Source organism: Propithecus coquereli, unplaced genomic scaffold (assembly GCF_000956105.1).
Source record: "Propithecus coquereli isolate 6110/MARCELLA unplaced genomic scaffold, Pcoq_1.0 Scaffold101, whole genome shotgun sequence".
Classification (NCBI taxonomy): domain Eukaryota; kingdom Metazoa; phylum Chordata; class Mammalia; order Primates; family Indriidae; genus Propithecus; species Propithecus coquereli.
In genome coordinates, this window is record NW_012133970.1 from 2,120,981 (window position 1) to 2,146,100 (window position 25,120).

At 38.0% G+C, this 25,120-nt stretch overlaps 1 protein-coding gene across 1 annotated transcript in view; it reads right to left on the reverse strand.

Moving 5' to 3' along the window:
- Positions 1-25,120, reverse strand: part of KIF4A (kinesin family member 4A) — a 132,238-nt gene that overhangs the window by 65,131 nt on the left and 41,987 nt on the right. The window contains exons 6-7 of the mRNA XM_012642941.1: positions 5,074-5,190; positions 4,256-4,431 (exon numbers count right to left, since the gene is read on the reverse strand). Of these exons, the coding sequence (XP_012498395.1) occupies positions 4,256-4,431; positions 5,074-5,190 (293 nt within the window). The remainder of the gene's footprint in view (positions 1-4,255; positions 4,432-5,073; positions 5,191-25,120) is intronic.

Sequence of the window (25,120 nt, forward strand, 5' to 3'; positions counted from 1 at the left end):
CTTTAGCAAACACCACCCTGATCAGTTAGCAGCCATCAACATTGAGGCAAGACCCTCCACTAGCAAAGATTATGACTTGCTGAAGGCTCAGATGATCATCAGCATTTTTTTAGCACTGAAGTATTTTTTAATTAAGGCATGTACATTGTCTTTTTTAGACATAATGCTATTGCACACTTCATAGACTACAGTATAGTGTAAATATAACTTTTATATGCTCCGGGAAACCAAAAAATTTGTGTGACTCACTTTATTGTGGTGGTCCGGAACTCAATCTACACTATCTCTAAGGTACGTCTGTACTCTTTCCTTTCTACGCTCAAGCCACACTGACATTCTTTGAGTTCTTCAAATGTACTATACTCTTTCCTAACTCAGATTCTTCCAGCACTGATACATGCCAGACACTGTTCTAAGTGCTATACATGTATTAACTCATTTAAACCTCACAAAACTCCTATGAAGTAGGTACTATTATTATTTCCATTGTATAGATAGGCAAACTGAGGCACAGAGAACTCACCCAAGGTACATAGCTAGTGAGTTATAGAGCCAAGATCTGAACCTAGCAATCTGGCTGCAGTGTCAATGCTCTTATCCACTATACAGTTGTTCTTTAGTATATTTGGGGGATTGGTTCCAGGAATCCACATGTACTCAAGTCCTGCAGTCAGCCCTGCAGAACCTGCACATGCAAAATGTTGGCCCTCTGTATACTTAGGTTTCTCGTCCCTGAATACTATATATTTGATCCGCATTTGGTTGAAAAATCCACATGTAAGTGGACCCATGCAGTTCAAACCCTTGCTGTTCAAGGATCAACAGTACTTTGCTACACTTGCTGTTTCTTCTCCCTGGAACCCTCTTCCTTCTATTATGCATAGTTAATTTCTACTCAGTTTCTCAGATCTCAGCTCAAATGTTGCTACCTCAAAGAAGTTTACCCAGACTAGGTGTATAGTTGGCCCACCATATATGGGGGTCCTGCATCTGCAGATTCGACCAACTGTGGATCGAAAATATTCGAAAAATATAAAAAATAATAACAATAAAAATAATACAAATTAAAAATATAGCATAACAACTATTTATATAGCATTTACATTGTATTAGGTATCATAAACAATCTAGAAATGATTTAAAGTAGTAGCCCCCAACCTTTTTGGCACCAGGGACCGGTTTCATTAAAGACGATTTTTCCATGGGCCAGGGGGGTTGGGGGGAGATGGTCTCAGGATGATTCAAGCACATTATATTTATTGTGTAGTCAAACCTCTCTGCTAATGACAATCTGTATTTGCAGCCGTTCCCCAGCGCTAGCATCACCGCCCCAGCTCCACCTCAGATCATCAGGCGTTGGATTCTCATAAGGAACGTGCAACCTAGATCCCTCATATGCACAGTTTACAGTAGGGTTCACACTCCTATGAGAATCTAATGCCCTGCTGATCTGACAGGAGGCAGAGGTTATGTGGTGATGCCAGCAATGGGGAGTGGCTGTAAACACAGAAGAAACGTTGCTCACTCACCCGCTGCTTACTTCCTACTGTGCAGCCTGGTTCCTAACAGGACACAGACCAGTACCAGTCTGCGGCCCGGGGATTGGGGACCATAGATTTAAAGTATGTGAGAGGATGTGTACAGGTCATATGCAAATACTGTGTCGTTTTACCTAAGTGACTTGAACATCCGTGGATTTTGGTATCTACCAGGGTCCTGGAACCAATCCTTAGCAGATACAGAGAGATGACTGTATAATAGAAGACCCTGCCCTGTTCCATACTTTCATAACACACTATAGCACACTATCCTAGTGTCATAATTATATAATATTATATATTACAATTATGCATGATTATGTGTTTTGCATTTGTCTGTCATTCTAGGCACTAAGTTCCACAAAGGTAGAAACTGTGTCTGCTTTGTTCAATAAAGTATCCCAGCATAGTACCTGTCACATAATAGTATTCAGTAAATATTTAATGTTGGAATGAATGAGCAAATAAATGAATAGGAAGAAGGACATTTTTGGCAATAGAAATAAACATGAAAGAAAACAGGGGACAGAACTGAGTATGGTATTTTATAATTCAAATGATACTATGGACAGGTAAATTACTTATATTCTCCATAGTGAACCCTAGGAGGAAAGGAGATAAAGAAGGAAATAGACTGTAGTCCCAGCTACTCAGGAGGCTGAGGCAGGAGGATCGCTTGAGCCCAGGAGTTTGAGATTGCAGCGAGCTATGATGACGCCATGGCACTCTAGCCCGGGCAACAGAGTGAGACTCTGTCTCATAAAAAAAAAAAAAGCGGGGAGGAAGGAAACAGAGAGGGAAGAAAAGAGATTAGGTGAATAGTAGTCATCACCAAGGAAGGTGGCCAGAGAGGGAGTGACCACTAAATAGTTGGGAAACAACAGATTTCTGGTAGAAAGAATGCTATACCCTGGAAGGCAAGAAAACTTGACTCCCTCAAACCTGCATCAATCCAATTGCCTACCTTCTCAGCTCCTCTACCAGGGCCCCTGAGCTGGTGCACAGCCAGTGATATTGATACCACCACAAATTCATGCTTCCTTCTAGTCAGGTACCTCTTTCCATTTCTGGTAACAGTGATTTCAAGCCTTCTGTGATCTCTTCAAGCCCTCTGCCCTATTTATTATCTGACTGCTCTTAGAAGAAGACCTTGCCTCCTACTTCACTGAAAAAGTCATCAAGCTAAAAATCTCTCAATTTCCCTTCTCCTCTTCCCTCTAAAGTAGTGTCACTGTATTCTTTCTACCCTAACCTCCTTTCTTCTAGTTTTGAGAGCAGATGTCTCCTCTACAGTCAAAAGCAAATCCCCCCTTATTTGAAATTAGAATCTCAACTACTTAGAGACAGCCTTTTACGAGCTAGTCCCTATTCTCAGTTTCAGTCTCTCCCAACTGGTTCTTCTACTTGTTCAAGTCGCTTTCATATTTTAAAAACACAGACCTACATCCCTTGACCCTTCACTACCTGACTATTGTCTTTTTTCACCTTGCCTTCTTGAAAGAAGCTTCCTCCACTTTCTTATCTACCATTCCATCTATCCATTTTATCCTGTAGCAGCCTGCTCTTATCATTATCTTGACCTTCTTCTCACTGAGGTCACCAATAGCCTCCTTGTTGAAAAAAACCAATGGATACCTTTCAATCCTTATCTTACTTTATATTTCTTTGTAAATTTATACTTTTGACACCCTCCTGGAAATGTTTTTCCCCTGGCTTCCATGACACCACTGGTTTTCTTCTTACATGTCTAATCCTTATTAATCTCTCTTGTTGTCTTCTCTTCTTTCCCTATTCCTTAAATACTGGCACTTCCCAGAATTCTGTCTTTGGCCTTTTTCTCTTCTTCATTTGCTCATTCAACAATTATTTAGTGAGTACGTTTAATGTGCCAGAAACTCTTTGATCTCATCCACTCCATAACTTCAGATACTATCTAAATGCTGATGACTCTCAAATCTCTATCTTCAGCTTAGATCTCTCTAAGTTAAACCCATACAATTGGTTATGTTTAAACATCTCTACTTAGATGTTCCCCAAGCACTTCAAATTCAAAATGCCTGAAACTGAACTCATCATTTCCATTTTCCTACTGTACCCTATTTCCCCCCCTATATTCCCTGACTCAGAGATTATCCTACCAATCACTCAGTTGCCCAATCAAGAAACTTCGGAATCAACCTTAACTCTTGCTACACACACTTCTTTCCCCACATCGAATTTGTTACCAAGCAAGCCTGATACATTCTACCACCTTCTTGTTTTTTGCTCTAATTTTCCCCCTTCTCTTCATCTCTATTGCTACTATCTACTCAGGCCATAGTTCTCATCTGGGTTATTACAACAGGCTAATTAATTTTCTTACTTCCGATCATGCCTAGCTCTAATCTACTTTCTCCACATTTGCTAGAGGGATCTCCTTAAAACACACACTTCATCGTCACCCTCTTCCTTAAAACCCTTCAGTGGCTCTTCATAGTTTTCAAGACATATAAGGAACTTCAGAATCTGGACCCTGCCTACCTGTCTGGCCTCAGTGAAATCGCTAATCTTAAATAGACAGAAAATATGTTAATAGGAGTTACTTTAAGAGGTCCGCAAACTAACATATTGCTTAACCATCTCTAAACTTCTGATAAAGGAGAAACTGAGAAACAGAAACTCTGTCATTCCACTCACATACTTACGATGTTTCCCATCAAATTTTAAGTGCCTTATACCTGTTGCTTTAGATGATTAAGTTCAGCCGTCTGGGGATCAATATTAACAATAGGTTTGTTCTTGATTTTTCTTGCTCTGTCAGCATAGCGAAGGGTATTTAATGTTTCCTCCAGATTGGAGTCAGCAGGACTCACACAGGCTATCATAAGAGTATGGCTATTACCTCCTAGAGAATCTGAAAAAGAACAATAAAGAACAATGGAAGGAAATGAAATTAATCAAGTAGGATGCAAGCGAAGCTGTCCATTTGGGCTGGTGACTTAAAACTCAGAGCTGTAAGAAAAAGTTCTTAGATATCTACAGATTTCCCATATGTGTCAATATGAAAAATACTAAGATTTCTGCTGTGTAAAATGATGTAGTTTAGAATCCTATAGAGAGTGTCCCCATTTTCAAGAGATCATGACTGCAACAATTAATTAGGTTAAAACAACTGGGACCTTGCCCAAGTAAGTTAGGAGCCACTATTGGGATTAAACATTCTTAGGATGCCCCCTCTAGGTAGATTTTAATTCTCCAGAGAATTCTGCTTAGTAGCACTAATAATTAAAGAACAGTAACCAAGTTCATTCTCAGGTGCCATGTACTAAGTACAGTTGGCAGTCTATAGATTTCTTGGCTCTCAAAATCATATATGAAGACATCTTTCCATTATCTCAGAAGCCTGCCTGCCAACAGCTCTTTCTCCTATTTATCAATTAGACAACTCTGTATGTGATAGTTCAAATAGCTGGCTTTTTAAATGTTTCATCTTTGCTTTCTCAGCACTATCATTCTGAGTTACTTTCTCTTATTTTTACAGGTACTTTGGGCTTACCTTGAAGCAGTCGAGTCAACTTGGAATCTCTATAGGGCACAAAGCCACCCTTTTTGTCATCTCCAAGAGCACTGATTACATTTCCCAAGCACAGGAGGCCTCGATTAATATTAATACCTAATAGCAGGAAACAAAATTTAAATTGCTTGGTAAAACATATAATGTATACCTACATTTCTTCTGAGAAAGAGAAAAGAAATAAAGACACACACACAGAAAAATTAAGTCACCAATATTAAGAAAACTTCTTAATCCTGTTGACTTTTCTAAGTGCCTCTTTAAGTTCAAAGGACAAAGGTCCAAATGTTGGATATGTACAATTGAGTCCATTGGCACTTTTTGCCCTTTGTCATGGAAACAAAGCAGACAGATAACTATCATCATGACAACAATCATCTGTGTAGTTATTAATGTTTACTTTTTTATATCAATTATCACTATCCTTAAATTAATGCTATGAAATTGGATGGAAAGCTATTTTTTACTATCTTATTATCATTATTTTTACTATCATTCTCATTTTATAGATGAGGAAATAAGGTCAGGATAAGTGGCTTGCCTAAGTTCAAATATCTAGTAAGCAGTAGACCTGAGATTCCATCTTAGGATTTTAGTCAAGTCCTATGCTCTTTCCATTACACCACACTGAAATACTTTGCGTATTGTTGCTTTTAAAAGGGTAAAAATTCTTTTCCACTTCATTTAATTCCAAGGTTTGCTCTTTAAACATTGCAATAATCTCTGAAGTCCCTCTAAAGCACCTGACTGTCATTCATTACATTTACTGTGGAATGGGAATATAGTATAATGGTGAATTGCATCGTCTAGGTTCCAATCCTGGCTTGTCACTGACTAGGGATATGATTTTTGCTAAGTTTTTCTATAACATGAGGCAAATCTACCTACCTTATTGGGTTGTGGTAGGGAATGAAATAAGATACTACATATAAAACAAAAGTTAAATGATAAATAAATGGTGTTATGGGCCGGGTGCGGTGGCTCACGCCTGTAATCCTAGCTCTCTGGGAGGCCGAGGTGGGCGGATTGTTTGAGCTCAGGAGTTTGAAACCAGCCTGAGCAAGAGCGAGACCCCGTCTCTACTAAAAATAGAAAGAAATTAATTGGACAGCTAAAAATATATAGAAAAAACTAGCCGGGCATGGCGGCGCATGCCTGTAGTCCCAGCTACTCGGGAGGCTGAGGCAGGAGGATCGCTTGAGCCCAGAAGTTTGAGGTTGCTGTGAGCTAGGCTGATGCCACGGCACTCTAGCCCGGGCAACACAGTGAGACTCTGTCTCAAAAAAAAAAAAATGGTGTTATGGTGTGAATGTTTGTGTGCCTTCCAAAATTCATGTTAAAACTTAATCCCCAATGCATTAGTATTAGGAAGCAGGGCCTTTAGGAGGTGATTAGGCCATGAAGTGTCTGCCCTCATGGACGGCATTAGTGCCTTATAAAAGGGCTGGAGGTAACTAGCTAGACCCTTTTGCACTTCTGTCCCTTTTGCCATGTGAGGACACAACGTTCATCCCTTTTTTCCCTTTTGTATGTAAGGATGCCACAAGAAGATGCCCTCGCTAGACACTGATTCTGCTGGTGCCATAATCTTGGACTTCTCAGCCTTCAGAACTGTGAGAAATAAATTTCTATTGTTTATAAATTGCCCCATCTAAGGTATTTGACATAGCAGCACAAATGGACTAAGACAAATGGTATTGTTATTGTTAGCTCTATACTTATACAGCCATACTTTGGACTCCCTAATAACCTGAAACATTTACAAGATTCTGAATTCCAAATTCCTCTCTGACTGCATCCTACTTTCCTTCCATTTCTTTCATGAATACTGTCCTTCACTCTTTTTGTGACTACCAATTTACTGATACTTTCTAATACTGTTAGTAGATCAGCATTTTCTGGACCTTAAACTCCTATTCTGAACGCTGTGGTCAATCATTTCAGTTATGCTTTCCCAAGAACTCACTGGACCTATGACCTTCTGCCATTCCCACCATGTCAATTCCCAACCATAGATTAAAGCAACTGTGTGTGTGTGTATGTTTATTTATAGGCTACAATGCTGAAGAAATAAATAACACAGCCAAATGGATAGCACCCATTATAAATACACTATCTAACCTTAGCTGAACCCTTGGTCAACTGACAATCTTTTCTTCTTCATTCCTACTTTACTAATCTAATCTAATTCACCATGGCAGCCATTCTAAACACTCATCAGTTTTAAGATTGTAAACCTACCTTCACTTTCTACTGGTAGATGATTTTACCAAATACTTTATGGAGAGCAAAGTTATCCACAGGGGATCCCTAACTTTCCCTCTCTCTACCTCACATTCTTTCCTTTGCTGTTATCCACTCCTTTATCCTTCTACCTGTTTCAGAGGAAATAGCTGCCTTTATTTTCAAGGCTCTGCCTTCTGCCCCTGCCTGTGTTTCTATTCCCTCCATTTTCTCTGGGATCCTGGATCCTTTGATCTTCCCCCTCTCTCTTGGATTTTCAATTTATTATCTCTTCACTAATTCCTTCTTTTCAGTCTATACACATGCTCAGATATCCCTAATCTAAAACAAAAACTATTTCCTCGAATAATCATCCTTTTCTTTTCTTTTTATTGCCAATTGGAAGGGGTATCATTGTGCAGAGCTATTTATCCTATCTAGGATGTGAAGGAAAGCCAGCCTGCTGAGATTTATCAAACCTGCTTGCCAATACCTGTTCTAATCCCTGTATTACATTCCTTTCTTTTCTTTTCCTTTTTAGCCAAACAGAACATTGTGTTATCTTATTGGCCCATATAGCACCTGGATATAAAGGAGAGACTGCTGAAGTTTTTCAAAACTGCTGAGTAAAACTTCCATCTATAGTTTCATATAGGAACAAAATAAAATTCCAGATGAACCCCGAGAAGAATCTATGGTTATGATCTAAGCAAGAACCATAGACTTAAGGATAAAGTAGGTGTTTTTTTTCTTCTTCAAATAAGAGCTGGGGCTCTGGAAAAGAAAGGAGCTAAGGGATATAAATGTTTCCCTAGAAAGAAATCATCAAAAAATAGGATTTGATTTCCTGTTGTTAAGATATGAAAATGTCATGTTCTTGACAAGGATGGAATATATATTACAAAGACTGGGAAGAATATGCTTGTATAGACTTAAAATTTCTGACCAAGGACAGCTATGAAGAAAAATGCCCAGATAAAATTATACAACCAAAAGTTCTTCTCTTGGTAAGACTGAGAACAGATCAAGTAAGGAGAGTCAAGAATATTACTCAATACCTTTGGGTGTTTGTTCATTAGGGCAACAAATAAATAATAAAAGAGAGATTTTAACTTCAAAAGGGGAATATAACTTCACAGGTATCATGCAGGCACATTACAATGGGTTTCACAACTGGAATAGAGGAGTATATTTGTAACAGGGAGGGAGTGAAATCAGGTAGGACAGAAATGATAGAAACAGCTCTTTATGTGGTGGTTCTCAATTATAGGCAGTTCTGCTTCGTAGGGGACATTTGGAAATATCTGGAGATGTTCTGGTTGTCATAACTTGGAGGTGGGGCATGTGTGCTATTGGCATCTAGTGGGTAGAGGCCAAGGATGCTAAATGTCCTGTGATGTATAGGGCAACTTCCCTCCCCCTAAACAATTATTTGACCCACAATGTTAATAGTGCCAAAGCTGAGAAACCCTGATGTATATGTGAAGAAAATATGGGCCTAAGGTGGGTAGCATGGCCAAGTAAATTAAGGTATAAAACAGAAGTAATATTACAGTATAGATACGATCTGCCTGGTCAGAGAGAAAGGGAATGATCTTTTACTGAAATGGGGCACAAAACTTAGAGAGGCAACCAGTGAGAGGGGATAGAGTGGGAAGGGCCCTTGATTAGGAGAGAGAGAATCTTAGTTCAAACTCTGCCTCTGCCACTTATCAATGTGTGTTGAACAAGCCACTGAAATTTTCCTTTATTCATAAAACAGGGGCAATACCTACTTTACCTTATGGGACAAAGGCGATAAAAACCAAATGTGATGTGTAAAGGGCTATCTATTTACATATAAGTTATTATTAACAGAGTAGAGAAACTTGGAAATCTGGAAGTTTGCTAAGTCACATAAGGCTGAAAGCAGAGTACCTGAAAAATCCCTTATTTATTCTGATAACAATTTATTACCCCAAAGGTACTGCGAAATGAAGAAGGAAATGGCTGCTTTGGCCTTCAAGTTGACACACAAGGAAGAATTGACTACAGAAGTAAAATGATGTAAATCTGGTTGTAGGGGAGCAAGAGGCATGGTCAGACATCAGTACCCTAGCCTTTAAGAAGACACTCTCTAAAATTCAAGCAAAAAGATAGTTAAGATCCCAGGGACAGAAAGTCTAAAGGGGAAAATAAAAAAAGGGTAGAAGTCTTTCAAAAAATAAAATTATAATTATCTAGTCACAAATTATTCCAATAAAAAAATCAATGTAGCTACATAGGAATGGGCTTTCAAATAAACTCGTATATAAAAAGAATACATAGAGCACTATGGGAAATTCTGCTCAAACATAGTAGACTAACCACCAGCATTTCTCTCCTCTCCCTCATAAAACATCACTGAAAGGAGTAAAAAATGTACTAATCCACTAGATCACAGAGCACAGGAGAGGAAATATCAGTAGGCAGATGGTTTCAGCATATTTTTAGAGTAAGGGTGAGAAGTGATAACTGCCTTAGCAAGATGGAGGAAGCCTCAACTTAAAGTGCCTTCAGAGGGTCAATGATGGTGACAACAGTGACAAAACAGCTAAGTTTATATAGTGTTTATAGCACTACCGGTACTAATAGGTCCTAGGTATTTTATACCTAGTACCTCATTTAATCCTCACGATAGCTCATAAAGTAGATATTATTAATATAATTATTGCTGTTCTGACAGATATGAAAGTTGAGGCACAAAGAGGTTGTTAGGTAACTTGCCCAAGGTCACACAGCTAATAAGTGGCAGAGTCAAAATTCAAATGTAGGCAGTATGGCTCCAAAGTTTTAATCTCTATGCTCTATGGAAGTGAGCTAATTTGCTCACTTAGAAGACACCAGGTTCTGTAGAAAGCGGAGAGCCTTGGGGTTGAAAAGAGGGGGTTGGTAGAAAATCTATACAGTATATAGAACTCTTGAATTCTCAAGTCTCCTCTTCAGAACCATGTAACTACCATGTTGCCCATTCTCAATAATTCCCAGTCTACTTTATGGGATATACTTTTTATACTCGCCCATTAAATGTTGATATTCTCTTGGGACTGTTTTAAGTTCTTCTATGATATACACTCTCTCTGTGTGATCTCATCCATGCCTAGAATTCCAATAAACATCTATATACTAATGACTCCCTAAATCTACATCTCCAAACTAGGCCCCTTTTGTGATGTCCAAATCTGTATTATGACCACCTACTGAACACCTCTAGTGAGCTATGCCCACATGGCAATGTGCAGAAACATTGAACAAAACAGAATTCATCTTTCAGTGCAAACCTATTCCACTTCCAGCACTGCTCCTTTTTGTCATCTCACCATCTAACCTGTAACCCAACCGACACAAATCTGAGTCATCCTGGACTCTTCTTTTCTCACCTCACACAACCAAATCCTTTATTTACTGAACATTTAGTGAATTGGTACAATGAAGATACAAAGGATGAATAAGTCACAATCCCTTCTCTCAAGGAGTTCCTAGTCTAAAGAGAGTGATAGACATACAAACAAACAAATAATTGTAAATATAATGTTAGAGGAAGAGATATGTAGTTAAAATGAATTCCCATAGGAGAGAATGGCAAACTTTACCTGGGAAGGTAAAGAAAGGCTTTAGAGAAGAATTGAAGTTTGAGCTGAATCTTGAAGGATGACTAGGACAATGCTGATGGAGAAAGGAAGAGCAGGAAAGAAGAGTGTAAGGGTATTCTAGGCAAAGGAAGTTGCATATGCCAAGGCACGTGTTTGTCAGAAAACATTATACATTTAGGAATTACAGGTAGTTCAATATGAGTACGATGCAAGTTATGAGATAGAGAGTCACAATGAGGCCAGAGGACAGCCAGGAACAGATCATAAAAGATCTTATATGTCATGCCCAAGTATTTGTATTTATCCTATAGGAGAGTAGTTTCCAATTGCATTCCTCAGATACTTTAAGGAGCCACATAGATACTTCAGAGTTTCTGCAAAGGTAATTTGGATTTTGTTTTAAATATTATTTTTTATTGTGGCAAATTTTACATGACATAAAATTTACCATTTTAATCATTTTTAAGTATACAGTTCAGTGGCATTAAGTACATTCACATTTTAACCATTTTAAAACTACATATAAATAGTTCACTCCAATGTGCTATATACAAAATCTTAACACACTAAAGTCTACCAATGCATTACCTTGTGCATCAAGGTTAATTTTTCTGTAGTCTTTGAAAATACCTCTGTCATTTGCACATATGTTTGAATATTTTACAAATGTATAGTTTAAGGTTGTGGCTTTGCACTAGACTTTTTTCCATTTCGCATGTTCACCCAAGGAAAATTGTACAAATAATTATACAGTAGTCCCCCTTATCTTTGGTTTCAGTTACCTGTGGTCAACCTAGGTCGGAAAATATTAAATGGAAAATTCCAGAAATAAACAATTCATAAGTTTTAAATTGCGCACCATACTGCTCTGAGTAGCATGATGAAATCTCATGCTGTCCCACTCCCTCCCACCCTGTATGGGAATCATCTCTTTGTCTCATGCCCTGCTACCCATTAGTCACTTAGTAGCCATCTAGGTTATCAGATTGACCGTCAAGGTATCACAGTGCTTGTGTTCAAATAACCCTTATTTTGCTTAGTAATGACCCCAAGGCACAAGAGTAGTGATACTGGCAATTCGGATATGCCAAAGAGAAGCCATAAAGGGCTTACTTTAAGTGAAAAGGTGAAAGTTCTTGACTTAATAAAGAAAGAAAAAAATTATTTACTGAGGTTGCTAAGATCTACAATAAGAATGAATCCTCTATCTGTAAAATTGTGAAGAAGGAAAAAGAAATTCATGCTAGTTTTGCCGTCGCACCTCAAACTGCAAAAGTTACAGCCACAGTGCATGATAAATGCTTAGTTAAGATGGAAAAGGCATTAAATTTGTGGGTGGAAGGCATGAACAGAAAACGTGTTCTGACTGACACAAAATGTTTCACCACAAAGCATTGGGCCTATATGAAGACTTCAGCAAGGGATCCCCCTGAAACGAGTGACACCACGGCATTTAAGGCAAGTAAGGGATGGTTATACAGATTTAGGAATACATCTGGACTGAAAAACATAAAAATTACTGGAGAGCTGTGTCTGCTGATGAAGAAGCATAGGGTTCAGTACTTTCCTTGGCTTTTGGCATCCACTAGTGGTCTTGGAATGTATACCTTGTGGATAAAGGGGGGACTGCTATACTACTATAGCACAGAAGCTCATACTTAAACACAGACAGAGGCAGTTCCTCAATTCATGTGTTCATCACTGCATCACAGTCAATTGTATAGTAACAAATGAATGTGCAACTCCATATGTTAAGATGATACAGTATTAATGACGGTTTCAGTGTTTCTTGTAAGCTTTGAGTATGTCTTGTTAGACATTTAGAGTTATTATATAATGCAAAGTATGAAAGATACTGTTAGTGAACCAACTCTGGACTTTCCTACTCTTCTTCCTTCAAGCTCCTAGATCAATTTAATAATTAAAAATAATTCTGAGCTTGGAAAAAATGTTTATAATTTGCTACTATGTATCAGTATGAATCAGAATTTCCTTATTAATGTACCACCAAAACAAATTATAGGAATTAATTAGCTGCAAAATCTTAAAAAAGATTATAACTGTCATCCATAATCCCCATCATGCCATGAATTAATAATGTTCACTGGAGTCTTATTTGTAATAGCAAAAGTCTGGAATCAACCTAATGTTCATCAACAGAGCAATCGCATAATAAATACAATGGTATATCCACATAATACGCAGACATGAAAAAGAACATGGTAGATCTATATCTGCTGTTATGGAACAATCTCCAACATATATAGTTAACAGGAAAAATAAGGAGTAGACTAGTGTACATAGTATGCTTCCATTTGTATAGAGAGAGAATATCTAGAAATATAGACCAGGGATATGAAGAAAAAAAATTACTTTTTATTGTATTTTAAAAAATGTTTCATTTTGAAATAGTTACAGATTCTCGGGAGGTTGCAAAACTATGTCCAGGGAGGCCCTGTGCATCCTTTACCCAGCCTCCCCCAATAGTGAGATCTTATACAATTATAGTACAATACCAAAACAGGAAATTGACATTGGTACAATCCACAGACCTTATTCGGCTTTCACCAGATTTTACTCATATTCTGTATGTGTGTGTGTCTGTGCGTGTGTGTGTGTGTGTGTGTGTGTGTGTAGTTCTATACAATTTTGTCACACATACAACTTCATCTAACCATCACCAAAACCAAGATACAGAACTGTCCTATCACCACAAAGCTCTCTCATGCTACCCTTTATAGGCACACCTTCCCCCTCACCCCCAATCCCTAACCCCTGGCAACTGCTAATCTATTTTCTCCTATAATTTTTTAATTTCAAGAATGTTATAAATAGTTACAGAGAATCTACTAGTGGTTGCCAGAGGTTACGGATGGGGAAAGAATATGACTTCAAAGGGCTAGCATAAGGAGTTGTTTGGAATGACAGAACTATTATGTATCCTTAATATGCTGCTGATTACATGACTCTGTACATGTTAAAACTCTAGAACTGTACACCAAAATAAAAATAAGTTTTATTGTATGTTAAATTAAAAAATTAAAAAGTGAAAAAAGAATGTTATAATGGCATCATACATTATGTTATCTTTTGAGACTGGCTTTTTTTTCACTCGGCATAATAATCATCCATCCAAGTTGTTATATCCATCAGTAATAGTTCATTCCTTTTTACTGCAGAATAGCATTCTATGGTACAGATGTACCAGTTTGTTTAACCATTCACCTGCTAAAGGACATTTGGATTCTTTCCAGTTTTGGACTATTATGAATAGAGCAGCTGTGAACATTCATGCACAGGTTTTTGTGTGAACATACATTTTCATTTCTCTGGGATAAATGCCCAATAGTGCAACTGCTGTGTCATAAGATTAGCACAGGTTTAGTTTTCTTATTTTTTTTCTTTTTGAGACAGGGTCTCACTCTGTTGCCCAGGCTAGAGTGCAGTGGCATCATCATATTAATAGTTCACAGCAACCTCAAATACCTGGGCTTAAGCAAGCCTCCTGCCTTAGCCTCCTGAGTAGCAAGGACTACAAGCATGTACCACCACAGCTAGCTAAGTTTTCTATTTTTTGTAGAGACAGGGTCTTGCTATGCTGCCCAGGCTGGTCTTGAACTCCTGGCCTCAAGTGATCTTCCCGTCTCAGCCTCCCAAAGTGCTAGGAACACAGATATGAGCCACTGTGCCTGGCAGGTTTAGTTTTATAAGTAACTGCTGAATTATTTTCCAGAGTGGGTTTACCATTTTACATTTACCATGTAGAGAGATCCAGTTTCTCCACATTCTCACCAGCATTTGATATTGTTACTATTTTCCCTTTTAGCTATTCTGAGAGGTATGCAGTGATATCTCATTGTGGTTTTAATTTATACTTCCTTAATGACTAAGGATGTTAAATACCTTTTCATGTGTTTATTGCTATCTGAATTTCCTTTTTGGTGAAATATCTGTTCATGTGTTTTGCCCATTTTCTAGTTGGATTGTTTTTTACTTTTGAGTTTTGCGAGTTCTTTATATATTCAAGATATAAGTCCTTTGTTGGATGTATTGTATTTTGCATCACAGAAAATTTTATGATATACAAGTTAATATAAAGACATAAAATGTGATCATAAAATAGCTATAATATTTTTATGGCTTGAAGACTGACTTAATATTATACAATTTGAACTTATAAATCTACATGAATTTAAAATCTATTTTTTATCTATTTTAAATGTTAGATTTGTTAGAAGGTTTTATTTAAAAAACAGTTCCTGTGCTTTAAAAAGAAGGCAGATAAAAATCTGTTGTAGATGATGAGAAACACGAAAGGTTTTAAAGAGGGGATAAAAGTGATCAAATTTGGATTTTAGAGATGTTACTTTGGCAGTCATTTGGAAGGTAGATTTGGGAGTAAAACACTGGTGTTTAAGAAACCATTTAGATGATTATTTTAACAGTTCAGGTGAGAGATCTCTGAGGATAGGAGCAGTGGAAAAGGAATGAAGAAGATAGAAGTCAGAGGTATTTAAGATATAAAAATGACATGACCAAGCAACCTTCTGGATGTAAAAGGCGAGAAAGAAGGAGAATGGATAAGACATGTACTAATATTCCAGGAATAAAGCATATATTCATTGTTCTAGCCAGCTAACGGTTATAGAATACCTAGTGTGTGTCAGGCACAGTGCTGGGAACAGGTAGCAGGAAAATAAGAACTGGCCTCTGACTTCAAGGAACTCACAGTCTAATGCGGTAAACAGACAAATAATTACAATGAAAAGGAAGAATGCTATGAGAAGGAGGTAATCATCTATATCTTGATAAGGTTTTGAGCTACAGGCTTTGGGGTAAATGCATGTGTCAAAACCTAGCTAGCATACACTTAAAATTTGTGCTTTTCGCTATACATCTTACATTAAAAATATAAACAAATCTTAAATGCCAGTTAATGATATATGCAAGCTGAAGTATTTAGGAGGAAGTGTACTAATATGTGCAATTTACTTTAAAATGTATTTTTAAAAGAATATAGATTGATGAATGGATAGATGGACAGATATATGATAAAGCAAATATAATAAAATGTTAATGGTGGAATCCAGACACTAGGTATAGGGGTATTATTCCTGTAAAATCTTTCAACTTTGCAGTACTTTTGAAAATTTCCATCATAAAATGTTAGGGAAAAAAACACCATGGGAGCACCAATTTATGGAAAGACCTTGACCCAAAGTGGAGATTTCACAGGTGGGTAACATTTGAATTGTGAATTGAAATATTAGTAGGAGTTGCCAGGCAGATCAAAAGAGAGAGAGAACTCAGGCATTCAACGAGGACCTATGGCATGCTGGGCACTATGCCAGGCCCTAGGGATTCAAAGACACATACGACATAGTTCTTGCCTTTGATTGGCTTGCCGTCTACTGGGGGAGTCAGACAGGTAAGGAGATAACTGCAATACAGGGCTGGGGTAGTGTTAGTGCAGAAGAGAGGGGACCACTAGATGAGGGCTACCTAATCCACATTGGGGGGATTAGAGGTGGTCAAAGAAAGTTTTTTCAAAGGGATGAAATTGGAACTGAGTATGGAAAGGCAAATTTGAATTAGCCACGTGAAGACAGAGGGAAGGCACTTCTGACAGAGGGAGCAGAATGTACAAAGACACACAGACGAGAGATTACTAGGCACACTTAGTATGGCTAAGCGATTGCAAAGAAAGAGTGGGGAGAGGGGAAACCAGCCAGGTAGGGAGGGCTAAAGCATAAAGGCCATGCTAAGCAGTGCAGTACAAAGCAAAGGGCTCTGGAAGAGCTCTTAGCAGGGAGACAGAGTTTAGGAAGAATATCCTGGCTGCTAATTGGTTGATGGCTTGAAAGGGTGCCTGACTGAAAACAGGGAAACCAGTTGGAAAGCTTGCTATAATAATAATAATAATGAAAAAGATGAGGGCCTGAATTAAGGTAGTGATAGTAGGGTGCAGCAGTCCCCAACCTTTTTGGCACCAGGGACCGGTTTTATGGAAGACGATTTTTCCACAAATGGGATGGGGTGGGGGGTGTGGTGGGGAGTTGGAGCTCAGGTGGTGATGTGCAGCCCTGTTTTCCTAACAGGCCACTGACCGGCCGTGGCCTGGAGGTTGGGGACCAGGACCGCAGGGTTAGAGAAAAGAGAGAGTGAGTTGAAAGATGAGAAAGTAGGACCGACAGGACTTCATGACTGATGGGATTGGGGGAAGGAGCTAGAGTGAAGGAAGAGTATATAGAATGATGCCCTGGTTTCTGGCTTGGGTGACTGGGTGGATGTTGGTATTAATTCACTGCAGGTGATCAAGGGGCAGGTTTATCAGAGGCAGAGAAGGATGAGGGATTCAGTTTTAGACACGTGGAATGAGAGGCACCTGTGGGACATCCATGAGATTCCCCAAAAGCAACTACATTTATAGGCTGAAATATGACATACGGACTGGAGATAGAGGTTTGGGATTGGCAGCACACAGGTAGGAGTTATAAGCATCTAAGTGGGGGGGGGGGTGGCAGGGTGATGAGCATGAATAGTGGGAAGAGAAAGAAAAAAATACCAGGACAGAACCTGGGTTATTGTTCAGGTAGAGGTGGGTAGAAAAAGGGAACCTAAGGGAGAGTCTTGAGAAAAGTAAGAGGAAAATCAAGAGAGGGCACTGTCAAAGAGTCAAGGGAGGAATGAGATTGTCCAGAAGAAGGTGCAGGATATCAGACACTGCCGTGTCACCAAGTAAGAGGAGGACTGAAAAAAGCCTAATGGATGGAGTTGTTCAGGTCATTGGTTTACCCTTGGCAGGGAGAGTTTCAATGGGATGAGGATGGAAGGGTGGCAAAAAAAAAAAAAAAAAAGCAGAATGAAAGGAAAAGGGAAGACAGCAGTAGTAAGAGGAGGAAAAAAGACTTCGTTTTATTTTAAAATGGGAGAAATAGTATGCTTCTATGCTGAGGGGGAAAGTCGGTAGAGAGGGAGAGGTTATAAACAGAACGTTCAGGGGTGCTTGATGGAACAAGGTTTCTGAGGCAGTGGGAAGAAACAAAAAACTAAGCAGAGAACATACAGGTATAATGGCATGGAAATCTGAAACGACGGAACTGTTTGGAAAAATGAGGAGTAGGCTGCTATGGCTTCAATCCTGTAGTTCGTGGGGAAGTGGTGGGAGATGAAGCTGGAAATACAGAGGCACCAGAAAATGACAATGTGCTCCCCTCGGCACTACATAATTTCAGAGGAGAAAAAATACATTAGAAGATAAAATGGTTTAAAAAGGCAACATTGAAAATCCCAAGACTTAAGTTGGGCCTTGAAAGATGACTATGTCATAGACAGTTTGCTTGTAGGGGGCGCGGTGGGGGAGGTATATACTCCATTCTAGGCGAGAAGAGTAGAGCGCTGTGATGAAAGTATGCAGAGACTAGAATTGGCCAGGCACATTGTGGGGGCTGGGTAACTGGAGTGGAGTGTGGGTAGGGAAGCTGTGAAAGACAGCTGAGAAGGTAGGCTGGGACCAGGGGTCTAGACGAGGGGTCTAGAAGACTTGACTATGTTTTTTAGACTTCATCCTGTAAGCAGTGATATGCCACTTCCAAGTTTCTATTCAGAGGCAGTGCCATGTACAAAGTGGTATTTTTTTTTAAAGCTACATATGTAATTTATTTATTTTTATTGATACATAATATTTTTGCATATTTATGGGGTACATGTGTATTTTGTTACATGCATAGAATGTGTAATGATCAAGTCAGTATATTTAGGATATACATTACCTTCAGTCTTTATCATATCTATGCAGTGGGAATATTTCAAGTCCTCTCCTCTAGTTATTTTGAAATATACAATACATTATTGTTAACTATAGTCACCCTACTCTGCTATCAAGCATTAGAACTTATTCTTTCTATCTAACTGTATATTTGAACCCGTTAACCAACTTTTCTTCATCCCCCCTACCCCTTCCTAGCCTCTGGTAACTATCATTATACTTTCCATCTACCCCAGTGAGAACCACTTTTTTAGTTCCCACATGCATGATAACATGTGATATTTGTCTTTCTGTGCCTGCTTATTTCACTTAACAGAATGCCCTCCAGTTCCATCCATGTGGGTGTAAATTATATGATTTCATTCTTTTTTATGGCTAAATAGTATCCATTGTGTATCTATGCCACATTTTCTTTACCTATTCATCTGTTGTCGGACCCTTAGGTTGATTTCATATCTTTGCTATTGTGAATAGTGCTGCAATAAATATGGGGGGTGCAGGTATCCCTTTGATCAAAGTGGTATTTTAAGATTAATCTAGCTATGGTGTTTAGAATGAAATGCCTTCTAGGAGTCAAACAGTTAGGAGGCTATTGTCCAGATGTGCAGCATGAAGGCATGGACTTTGTAGAGGCATCAGGAACAGACTGGAAATGGGTGGATCTGCACAATGGAGCTAAAGGACAACTAACATCAGGTAGTGGGTACTCATTCCTAATCAAGGAGATCATGCTGGATGCAACGATTACCCTAATGGAATAGCAAGAAGAAAAAGCAAAAGAAACTAAAAAGGAATAGTTTGAGTTAGGAAAAGAACAAGGAGAATGAGGATTTACAAGCCAAGAGAAGAGTTTCAAAAACGGTATGTTCAGGTGTCAATGCCACAGAGAGACTGGGTAAGATGAGCACTGAAAAAAACCAATTAGTTCTGGTAATTAACATATCCTTGGTGATCTTTTACCTAGTGGTTTTAGCAAGGTGAGTAAAGATAGACTACTGAGAGAATAAATCATGTTGTTAGATACAAAATCAATATTAAAAAATAAATTTTATTCCCATACACCAAAAACAAAGTCAGAAAATAAAATTTTAAAAGATTCTATTTATGTTGGTTACATGGATTTGCTCAGTTTGTAAAACTTCAGCAAGCTGTACATTTATGATGGGTGTACTTTTGTTTGTATATTATACTTCAATAAAAAGTTTAAAAAATATACTTGCAATACTGACAAAATACAAATTACCTAAGAATAGAACAAAATATGTATAAGACTTCTGCAAGGGAAATCACTGAGAAACATTAAAGAAGCCCTAAATAAATGGAGAGATATACGATGTACATAGATTTGGGGGACTTAATTTTGATTTAATAAAGTACGTAGAAACAGACCAAGGCATATTTGGGCACTTAATATATGACAGAAATAACACTGCTTATCAGTAGGGAAAGGATAGACTTTTTAATAAATAGTGCTAGGATAAATGGGCATAAACATGAAAAAACAAAACTGAACCCCTGCATCATACCACGTACAAAAAACAGTTGTGAGTGGATTAAAGATTTAAGTATGAAAGGCAATTAGATAATGTAGAAGAGTATCTTCAAGATCTTGGGGTACTAAAGGATTTCTTAAGTAAGACACAAAAGAATCATAAATGGAAAGAGCAAAAGACAAGCCAGAGATGAGAGAAGATTTCGTAAAACATACAGGGTGGGGAGATTTGCAATAAATATAACTGAACAGTGACTAGAATATACAGTATATTAAGAACTACTTCTTAAAATCAGTAAGAATAAGACTGACATTCAATAGAAAAATTGGCAAGACATGAGTAGGCATTTTACAGAAAATACACATGGCCAATAAACATATGAAAAGGTGATCAACACCATTAGTCATTGATGGAATGAAAATTAAAACCATAATGAAGTATCACTTCGCACCTACCAGACTGGCAAAAATTTAAAATTCTGACAAAACAGTATTGGGGGATGTGGAGCAACAAGGATTCTCATACATTGGAAAAACTTTGAAAGACAGTTTGATGTATATATACCCTATGACCCAGTGATTCTACTTTGATGTATATACCCTAGAAAATCCTCACACATAGCCAGCAGGATACATAAATAAGACAATTCACATGGGTATTGTTGATAATAGCCAAAAACTGGAAACTGGAATATCCATCAACAGTAGAAAGAATAAATAGTGGTATAGTCATATGATGGAATACTATACAGAAATGCAATGAACTATAGCTATATGCGACATCGATGAATCTCTAAAATACCATGTTGAATAGAAGATGCAAGAAGCAACAGATAATATACAATATAATTCCATTTATATAAGGCTTAAAAAAGACAAAACTAAATTATACTGTTTAGAGATATATACACTGGAGGCACTGCTATCAAGAAAAGCAAGGGAATCATCATCACAGAAGTCAAGAGAGTAGTTAGGGGGCATGATCTGAGAGGGGTATGTATGGGTGCCAAAAGTGTTTAGTTTTCAACCTAAGTGGTAGTTCCATGGGTGTTCACTTTATAATTATTTATTAAACTATATACATGACTTATGCAATTTTCTGTATATATGTTATATCTCACCAGAAAAATGAAACTAAGTGTGATTCACAGGTGTTGTTAAGCAGTGTAATCTTTTCTGAGGAGCTTGACTCTAAGGGAAAGGAGATAGGATGGCAGTTACAGGAGGATTCAGGATTGAGGGAATGTGGGCACTTAGGTTCACCAAAAATACCTATACAAGAATATTCATAGCAGCACTATTCATAACAGTCCCAAACAGGAAATTACCCAAATGCCCATCCAACAGTAGAAATGATAAATAAATTGTGGTGTATTTGTCAGCAGAATAGCATATTAATAACGAAAACTACAACTACATGCAATGCTATGGATGACTCTTACAAGCAAAATGTTGAATTGGGGTTATCAGATTTAGCAAAAGAAAAAAAATATAGAACATGCAATTAAATCTGAATTTCAGATAAATGAAGAATCATTTCTAACATAAGTACGTTCCACACAAAATGATTTGTCACTTATCTGAAATTCAAATTTAGCTAGGCATCGTATATTTTCTCTAAAGACCTTACATTGAGTGAAAGACGTCAGACGTAAAGGAGTCTATACTGCAAGACCAATCTAGGACAAGTCTGGACAGAGGTTACCCTTTGGGGAAGATAGTGACCAGAAGAGAGCACATGTGGCACTTCTGGGATGCTTGTAATATTGTTTCTCCATGTGGGTGCTATTTACATGTATGTATTTCATGTTGTAAACATTCATCAAATTGAATAATTATTATGTGGGTACTTTTCTGTACGTATATTATACTTCAATTGAATAATCTACCCATTATCCATCTGTAATCTATTTATAATCTATCTGGCAGTGGCCTAAATATATTTTATACTGAAAATCACAACAAAAATAGGGTTAAACTTAAGAGGAAGTATACAGCACCCACACAGAATGAAGGGAGAGAAATAATTTGAATAGGTAATTTAATCAGGAATATAAATGGTCTATAAATATAAAAGTATGTTCGACTTCACTAATAACTACAGAAATGAAAATGAGATACTATTTTTTACTTATCAAAATGGTAATATGCTTAGCAGAAAAGTTAGAAAAATGAATAATCTCATGTCATTTCTTCATGGGAGTTTGGTAGCATCTATTTTTAAAATGTACATGGATTTTGGGAAGATGTTCCAGATCCCCTTTATTCTCAAACCTGATTCATCAACTGTTCTTGAGCCAAATGGGTGCTGGGACCAGCCAAGAAAGTGAGGTTGCAGGATGGGTGTATGACCTAAGAGTAAAGGGTGATGCAGGATTTTTAATCTCTGGAACAGACGAGAGCCCTGGGCCAAGGGCCTGGAGTCTGGTGTAGTAGAGCCAAAGTACAAGGATGGGAACCTGGGCCCCGGGAAAGCCTTGGACCACAGGATTCTGTGAACTTGTGGGGGAAAGTCAATATTGCTTATGAGAGTATGTCAGGTTTCCCCATCTGAACATGCTGAAAAGAAACCAATGAGTTGGGTTGGGTTCTGTCTACCTTGAGACTAAGACAGCAGAAGGAAACAGAGTAAAGAGGCCTCCTCTTGATACCTCTTCAAGGGCCTGACAAGCTGACTGACAACATGCCTCTGTTACAGTGCTGGCTCATGGGCAGAAACCCCTGTGCCTTTCCCACTCACAGGGCTGCTATGATTTCAGGCACCCCAGCATTAGACTTGAGCCCCAGTCAGCAGACAAAGGAAAATAATAAAACACCTAAGGGGACCCAGAAGCCAAAGAGAAGAACAAGCAGAACACTTAGAACAGGATTTTAATGAAATAGAGTAGCTGAATAAAACAGACAATTTGTACTTTAAAAAGACTTTCTGGAACCTAAATTAAATGCCATTTACCAAAACCAATAGCAATTATCATTCCAAATAATAAAACACCAAAACCATTCCAATTTAAATCAGAAACTAGATCCCCCTGGGGAAAGCAACTTTATAAGCCCAGGGTGTACCCTTCAACATTCTTCTCCTTGCTAATAAACATAAAATAAGAGAATTAAATTATAGGAGTAAATATTGGCAGAGATTAATTTTCTTGTCACTGACACAATTTTATACCAAGAAAACTCAAGTCTCTAGTTAAAAAAAAACCAAACTGTTAGAACAAAGCTATATTATCAAGACAGATGAATCTCACAAACATCATGTTGAACGAAAAAAAAAATCAGTTATAGAAGACACATATGCTATAAAACCGCTTATGTTTAGAGACAGGCAAAATATCATTACATATAATTAAAGGATACAAGAATAAAGAAATTAATGGAAGGGATAAACACTGCATTTAGAATGGTAGTTAAATTAACCCCTCAGTCTGATGCAACCTTACCACTGAACTGACACTGCTCAGGCAAAGATTACCAAAAATCTTAATGAACAAATCCATTTGCCTCTTCTTAGCCTTCATCTTATGTAATCATGCTGAAGCATTTGACACAGGTGATAATCCCTTCTTCATAGAAACTATTACCTTAATTTTCTACATATTAATACTACGATCCTCTAGTGTCTCTTCAACCTCTTTAATTAACTCCTTTACCCCTGACTCTTAAATATGAGTACTCCTCACTAATATTTAGTGTTGGCTCTCTCATTATCTAGTCTTTCTCTACACAATTCTCCTACCCACAGATTCCAAATATTTATCTCCAGTCCAGATAGTGCTTCTAAGTTCTTGTCCTGAATTTCCCATTCCCTCCTGGACTTTTCCAATATGCACACCATATGTGACATGTCCAAAATCTTTCCCTCTGCTGTCTGCTTCCTACATACCTCTTTCCTGTTTTCTTGCTAGTTTCCCTTTAGCTCTTGGCATCTCCCACTTGATATAGGACTCAACTGTGATTTTGTCATAAACTTCTTTGCGTTACAAATCAAATCTGATACTTGAATACACCTCCTCCCTCTCCAGTAAGGCAACATGTAACAATATGCTAATGGGCCTTTTCCACCCTCTGAAAATATTCCAGAGGCTAGCAACTTTCTTAGCTCTTGATAGGTAGAAAATGATTCCCTCTAATGGTGGGGATCTTGTCTTTGGGAATGGCAGTTTGGTAGCTAGACAAAACTTAATTCCACTGGTATAAATCATATCCCTAAAAGCCTCTTCCACCCTCAAAATCTACCTTAAATGTTGACAAGCACCCTAGCAAGCTCCTGGGTGTCTTAGTTCAGCTGAGATTGTACATAAATATCAGTAGGGCCCCATATTCCTCATTAGCCACTACTCAGAAGTAAAAACACAGAAGAGGGAATAATTATGAAGAGGCTACTATTAATATTTACTAGAAATTGTGCTACATGTTTTACAAATATGAGTTCACTTAATCCCCACAACTCTATGGGAGTATATACTTAAATCCTGTTTTATTAATGAGGAAATTGAAGCTCTGAAGCTGAGATGGGCAACCCATAAATGTGCATATAAAACCCTCTATCACAACTGAGTAAAATTCCTTTAAGAGTCCCTAAAAGTCTTTTAAGATGCTGCCAAGTGGGAAAGCCACCAACCACCTGTGAATCCATCACTGATGGATCAAAAACTGTACAAAATCCCTGAGAGATTGAAAGTGGATGACTCAGATTAACATTAAAAATATGTATATATACACGCACGCACGCACACAAACACACACACACACACACACGCACACACGAGAACTGCTATAAACACAAAGCTGGCACCAACACCAGGAGTACTGAAGACTTGAAGATAGTAGATTCAGAAAACCCTGGGAGAATGGTTAAGGTAACTGCTTGTGGTACCACAGCAGGAGTAGGCCAGTGGGCTAGTAGTAGTCACTGATATGGCAGGAGTAAGTCCA